Source organism: Sapajus apella, unplaced genomic scaffold (assembly GCF_009761245.1).
Source record: "Sapajus apella isolate SASKATOON/1434 unplaced genomic scaffold, GSC_monkey_1.0 scaffold77, whole genome shotgun sequence".
NCBI lineage: Eukaryota > Metazoa > Chordata > Mammalia > Primates > Cebidae > Sapajus > Sapajus apella.
In genome coordinates this window covers 3,515,116-3,522,308 of record NW_022437017.1, presented here as the reverse complement: position 1 = coordinate 3,522,308, position 7,193 = coordinate 3,515,116, and the positions used below count along the sequence as shown (strand labels likewise).

At 53.7% G+C, this 7,193-nt stretch overlaps 1 protein-coding gene across 1 annotated transcript in view; it reads right to left on the bottom strand.

The window, feature by feature from the left end:
- The window catches only part of FBN3 (fibrillin 3), an 83,134-nt gene that overhangs the window by 11,600 nt on the left and 64,341 nt on the right, over positions 1–7,193 (bottom strand). Inside the window, 7 exon segments of the mRNA XM_032251953.1 lie at positions 1,532–1,568; positions 1,570–1,649; positions 1,900–2,022; positions 2,963–3,088; positions 4,983–5,189; positions 5,581–5,706; positions 6,408–6,542. Coding sequence (XP_032107844.1) covers positions 1,532–1,568; positions 1,570–1,649; positions 1,900–2,022; positions 2,963–3,088; positions 4,983–5,189; positions 5,581–5,706; positions 6,408–6,542 — 834 coding nt within the window.

Here is a 7,193-nt window from a genome sequence, read left to right as displayed (position 1 = left end):
TAGACAGGATTTCATTCTGTCTCCTGGGCTGAAGTGCAATGGCATGATCTCAGCTCACTGCAACCTCCACCTCCTGGGCTCAGGTGATCCTCCCACCTCAGTCTCCCGGGTAGCTGGGACTACAGGTGCACAAGAACATGCCTGGCTATTTTTTGTATTTTCAGTGGGGACTACATTGTCCACTATGTTGCCCAGGCTGGTCTCAAACTTCTAGGTTGAAGGGATCCACCCACCTCAGCCTCCGAAAGTGCTGGGATTACAGGCTTGAGCTACCACCCCCCGCCCAACTGCCAAATAAAAGACACTAGAATTTTTCTAATTTTTCACCATTTTAAACAATACGAAGGCTAGGTAAATCTTTGTCTGTTTCTGTGATGATTTCCTTAGAATAAGCTCTTAAAAATCAAATGGTAGGCACAGAGGTCCATAGTTGTAATTTTTATTTTCTGTAAGAAATGGGGTCTTGCTCTGTCATTTGCTCTGATGGAGGGGCCCTGCCTCTCATATTTGTTGCTATACCCCCAGGGTCTATAACAGGGCCCGACAAACCATTTCTGTTTCTGTAGCAGGCTCTGTCGCAAGACTCTTCTCTGTCAATATAGAGAAAGCAGCTGCAGGGAATTGTAAGCAAGTGGGCTTGGCTGTATGTCAATAAAACTTTATTAACGAAAGCAAGCAGGGGGCCAGGCTTGGCTGGCAGGCTGGAGTTTGCCACACTTTGGTCTGGAGCACTGCCTGGTACACAGCAGTTGCTGAGTAGGTGCTGTCTGGGTAGATTAGTGGGAGCATGAATGGGGCCACCCTTGGCTAGGCTCTGCCTTTGGGGAAGATTGGGTTCCCTGGGGGCCACAAGACACTAAGAAACAATGGTGGTAGCAGATGCTCTTGGGGATTTAGCTGTTGAACTGATTTCCTCTTGGGACTATGTGAGATCTGGGATTTCAGGAGCACTCTTGGGAGGCTCTGGAAGGCAGACCCAGTATGGACTTGTCAGGGGGAAGGCAAGATGTCATGAGCCAAGGCCAGAGAGTCACTCTTTTCTCAAAGGAGAAGAAGGAGGTTCTAGACGCCCCAGGAAGGAAGTGCCGAGAAAGCAATGATTTTGTTCTGATCGCCCCCATGTCCCCAATCTCTAGCACATGCCCAGTGCTTGATACTTCTTTTTTGAGATGGAGTTTCATTCTTGTTGCCCAGGCTGGAGTGCAGTGGCGTGATCTTGGCTCACTACAACATCTGCCTCCCAGGTTCAAGTGATTCTCCTGCCTCAGCCTCCCAAGTAGCTAGGATTACATGCGACCACCACCATGCCTGCCTAATTTTTTGTATTTTTACTAGAGATGGGGTTTCACCATGTTGGCCAGGCTGGTCTCCAACTCCTGACCTCAGATTATCCACATGCCTTGGCCTCCCAAAATGCTGGGATTACAGGCATGAGCCACTTCGCCTGGCCAACTGGATACCTTTTTGGTGAACAAAAGAACTAAGGCTGGGGTCGTGCACCAACTCCCGGTGACGGGGAAGGGTTACTCACCAAAGCAGGCCTGGTGGCGCTGGGTGAAGCCGGGGGGGGCAGCGGCAGGTGAAAGCGCCGACAGTGTTGACACAGAGGAAATGACAGTTGTGCTGCCTAGAGGTGCATTCGTCCAGGTCTGCAGCACAGATGGTCCAGCAGGCTCAGTCAGGGCTCAGTGGGGGCTTGGGAGACTTCCCAGAGGCTGCCCTTGCAACCTCCAGGCAGAGGGGTGATAGGAGAAAGACCCCAGAGATAGTGCTTGACTCCATACAGATGGGAAGGGGTGAGATTGCAGGACACATGTCTTGGGTATCCCTTTGGGGACAGAAGTGGAGTCCTAGAGTGCATGCAGCAGCAGGGGCGGGGGTAAGTTGAAAGGACATCACCTTTGCAGGTTTTGCCACTCTCCTCCAGCAGGTAACCTCGGGGACAGCTGCACAGGAAACTGCCCTTTGTGTTTTTGCAGAGGAAGGTACACGGCTTGGGGACCTGGCTGCACTCGTCCACATCTAGGGAAGGACAGCAGGGTGTGGTGGGGGCGGGGTTGGAGAGACATTCTCTGGGGATGTTCAGGAACTGGGGTCTCTACTCAGACCCTGACCATCCAGAATCTATGGACTTACATAGGAATTAGCATTTTTTCTGCAAAAAGCCAAATGGTAAATACATCTGGTTTTGGAGGCCACACCATCTCAGACACAACTACTCCATGTGGCCTTTGTAGCAGCAAAGCAGCCATTGAGGGTAAACAGACAAATGTGCATGGCTGTGTGCTAATAAAACTTTACTGACAAGAACAAATGGAGGGCCAGACTTGGCCCTCGGGCTGGAGTTTGCCTCCCGCTGACTTAGATGTACACTTGCTACAAAATGTAATTGAAAAATCTCAGGATATGCAAAATAAAAGGAAGAAATAGCAGCAGGAAAGTGGCCCAAATGGGATACGGTGGGAGAAGGAAAGGATGTTTCCTTCCTTCCTTCCTTCCTTCCTTCCTTCCTTCCCTCCTTTTTCTTTCTTTTCTTTTTCATTTTTTAAGAGACAAGGTCTCACTCTGTCACCCAGGCTGGACTGCAGTGACACAATCATAGCTCACTGCAGCCTCGGACTCCTGAGCTCAAGCAGCCTCCCCAGTCCCTTGCTGGGACTATAGGCACATGTGGGACTACAGGCTACCACTCCATCAAATTTTATTTTTAAATTTTTTGTTGCCCAGGCTGGTCTGGAACTTCTGGACTCAAGCAATCCTCCCACCTCCACCTCCCAAAATACTGGGATTACAGTAGCGAGCCATCACACCTGGCCCTCAGTTGTCTGTACGGTTCAGGCATCACTTCGTAAATGAAAACCTAACATTGCAAACTGGAAAGTCTCAGGGAATTTGGGGTCAGGGGCTGCGCAGAAGGTGGCCGGGCTGGGTCAAGGGTGCAGGTGGAGAGGGCTGGGCTCACCCAGGCAGGTGGTGGCAGTAGCATCTGGCGTGTACCCGGCCTGACAGTGGCAGCGGAAGGAGCCGAGACTGTTGATGCACTCCCCGTGGGCACACAGGTGAGCGAGCACATGGCACTCATCTACATCTGGGGAAAAGCAGGGTGCAGATGGGGTTGGCTGGCCGCCGAGGCCCACTGAGGCGTGTCTCCTTCTCTCTGCTCAATAGCCCTCTTCTCGGAGGCAAGTCCAGCCTCTTTTCCACACCTGCCACTGCACCCCAGCCCACGTGGACCCCATCTTCAGGCTGTGGATGACACCTACCCACCACTCACCCCCAACCTGCTCCACCCCCACACGCCCCACCAGCCTCAATAGTGACACCTCCTCAGTGCGCCACCGTGAACAACAGAGACACATGGGCACAGTGGCTCACACCTGTAATCCCAGCACTTTGGGAGGCTGAGAGCGAGGCAGGTGGATCACAAGGTCAGGAGTTCAAGACCAGCCTGACCAACATGGTGAAACCCCGACTCTACTAAAAATACAGAAATTAGCTGGGTGTGGTGGTGGGCGCCCGTAATCCCAGCTACTCAGGAGGCTGAGGATTGCTTTAACCTGGGAGTCGGAGGTTGCAGTGAGCTGAGATTATGCCACTGTGCTCCAGCCTGGGTGACAGACTCCATCTCAAAAAAAGAAAAAGAGAAATTATGTAGATTACGAGGTCAGGAGTTCAAGAGCAGCCTGGCCAACATGGGGAAATCCCATCTCTACTAAAAATATAAAAATTAGCCAGGCGTGGTGGTGGGTGCCTGTAGTTCCAGCTACTCGGAAGGCTGAGGCAGGAGAATCACTTGAATCCAGGAGGCGGAGGTTGCAGTGAACCGAGATTGTGTCACTGCATTCCAGCCTGGGTGACAAGAGCAAGACTCTGTCCCCCCCAAAAAAACACACATACACACATACGCAAACAGAGACACAGTGCATGCAACATGACACACCAGCCACACACCTAGATGCTCCTGAAGAAACACAAAAACACACACTCACACTCAGGGACTCCCAGGTCTCCCCCCAGACACACCCTCGAAAAGCCATTTCCTCCCCAGTCCTATTGATGTCACTTCTGGTCACATAGATAACCATCTCACTCTCAGTGACACCCTCAATGAGACACGCTGATGGCCTCACACTCGCTCACACACGCACACACTCACATACCTGCCCTTGTACACTCACCCAAGCCCAGAACACACAGGCCGGCTGGCTCCCTCTCACTGCCTTCTAGTTCACAGATGAACATGGTGTGTACTTCTCGCCCAGCTGACAGACACACACCGGCTCCCAGGCAGTCTGGAATGAGCTCTCACACACAAAGAACACACACTGGGCTGGGTGCAGTGGCTCACACCTGTAATCCCAGCATTTTGGGAGGCTGAGGTGGGTGGATCACTTGAGGCCAAGAGTTCAAGACCAACATGGCAAAACCCCATCTTTACTGGCCGTGGGACAGCCAGCCTCTCCCATGGCCCCAAAGGGCACCTTTGGGTCTGTCTAGGCCCTCTTGCTTTTTGTTTTTATTGTTTTTGGAGACGGGGTCTCGCTCTGTTGCCCAGGCTGAAGTGCAGTGGCACCATCCTCAATCATTGCAGCCTCAAATTCCCGGGCTCAAGCGATCCTCTTGCTTCAGTGCTGGGATGACAGGTATGTCACTGGGAGGCAGAGGTTGCAGTGAGCTGAGATTGCACTGCTGCACTCAAGCCTGGGTGACAAAGTGAGTGTCTCAAAACACACACACACACACACACACGCTCACACACCTGCTCCTTCAACCCCCCGAGTTCTTGCACACATACAAGGCACGTACTGGTTCTCATACCTGCTAGCACAAAGACACACACACACACACACACACACACACACACACACACACACACACAGAGTGACTCACACATTCTAGCACCTGCTGGAGTACAGACACATGACCTTGAGCAAACTCCCCCTCTCCCTGCCTCCCTGGGTCCTGAGGGCATGGGCACCCACCTCTGCCCTCGGTGGTGTAGCCTGAGCCATGGGGACACAGCTTCCTGTAGGTGGAAGTGCTGGGCAGGGGACAGAGCTCGCAGTGGGGCCCCCAGGCCCGGCCGCCCCCACAGCAGCACTCAGCCCTGGTGACAGCCTCACTGCCACCGGACAGAGCCTGGCATGTGGCTTGCAGCACCTCGGTGAAGCAGGGCCCCTGCCGGATGTCTGCGGAGAACAAAAGGAAGGCCAAGGGTCACTCCAGGAGGCTGGCTTGGGGGCAAAGACTGAGCTTGCTTTGGGGCAAGCTGTATTTTGGGGATGTTGGGAATTGGGGTGTCCAGGAGGGAGTTGGATACACAGGACAGATGGCGCTAGTGGGTCACTTGCTGGAGTTAGCTCCCAGGAAGTGGGAGATCTGGGGAAGTTGGGTTCCAGGGTGTGGCGTGGTTCCAGTGAGGTTGGAGGAAGCGTGGAGGAGGCAACTCCTCCAGGGGGTTGCCCCTCAGGGCCCCAGAACCTGTCCCTGCCTTGGGGAGCTCCCAGGCAGTGGGAGCAACAGGCAGTGGTGCCCCGAAGTGGGTGGCTGCATCCACTGTGCGTGCCTGGCCACACTCACCGTGGCACTCGGTAAGGGTGGGGCTGGGCTGGAAGCCCTCATCACAGTCGCACCGGAAGCTGCCCACGGTGTTGACGCAGCGGCCACTGACACATAGGTCAGGCTGAGCGCGGCATTCATCGTCATCTGAGAGGGTAGGGAAGAGGCAGGCCGGGGGGAGGAGGAGGGGAGGCCACAGGCAGCCAGCCTCTCCCACAGCCCCAAAGGGCCCCTTTGGGTCTGCCCAAGCCCTCTTGCTTATTTTTATTTTTATTTTATTTAATTAATTTATTTTTATCATTATTATTTTTTTGAGACAGAGTCTTGCTCTGTCACTCAGGCTGGAGTGCAATGGCGCAACCTCAGCTCACTGCAACCTCCACCTCCTGGGTTCAAGCAATTCTCCTGCCTCAGCCTCCCAAGTAGCTGGGACCACAGGTGCCCGCCACCAAGCCCAGCTAATTTTTTTTTTTTTTTTTTGTATTTTTAGTAGAGACAGGGTTTTGCCATGTTGGCCAGGCTGGTCTCAAACTCCTCGCCTCAGGTGATCCACCTGCCTTGGCCTCCCAAAGTGCTGGGATTACAGGCATGTGCCACCATGCCCAGCCCTATTTTTATTTTGATTGTTTTTGGAGATGGGGTCTCACTCTGCCACCCAGGCTGGAGTGCAGCAACACTGTCCCAGCTCATTGCAGCCTCAAATTCCTGGGCTCAAGCCACCCTCCTGCCTCAGCCTGCCAAAGTGCTGGAATGACAGTATAAGTCACCGTGCCCGGTCTGACCTCTTGCTCTAACTTCTCCCTTCCACGAGGGGTTCCTTGCACCCCTGAAGCTCCAATGGCCCATACCTGTGCAGCCCTCCCCGGAGCCGGGCAGGGGCAACATGCCTGGGGGACAGACGCACGTGAAGGTACCGATGAGGTTCTTGCACTCCATGCCCCGGGCGTGGCAGTCCTGCTGACCATCTGCACACTCGTCCACATCTTCGGATGACCAGAGACAGACGGTCAGCCAAGGCCAGGCACCCGATGGCTGTGGGGACCTGGATTCCACCCTATGCCAGCCCCGGTGGGACCTGAGTGGGTTCCCTGCAGGCCCTGCCAAGGATCTGTCCCTCCTAGAAAGGAAGCCCCCAGCTCCTGCCCAGCCCCAGCCTCCAAGAAGCTGAGAGAATCAGGAACCGTCCCCCAAAGCTTGCATCCCCTGCTCACTTCAGGGTCTGTGAGTCTGCTCATGGGCTCCGGAACAATGACCCTGAAACAGCCCCAGAGACTGTCTCAGAACAGGGTTTGCTACCCTTGACACATGGACATTTGGGATAGGAAAGTTCTTTGTGGTGGGCGGCTGTTCTACGTGCATTGCAGGATTTTTTTTTTTTTTTTTTGAGATGGAGTTTCACTCTTGCTGCCCAGGCTGGAGCGCAATGGCATGATCTTGGCTCACTGCAAATTCCACCTCCTGGGTTCAAGCAATTCTCCTATCTCAACCTCTCGAGTAGCTGGGATTACAGGCATGCGCCACCATGCCCGGCTAATTTTTTGTGTTTTTAGTAGAGACAAGGTTTCTCCACCATGGTCAGGCTGGTCTCAGATTACAGGCGTGAGCCACCTTGCCCAGCCTTTTTTTTTTTTTTT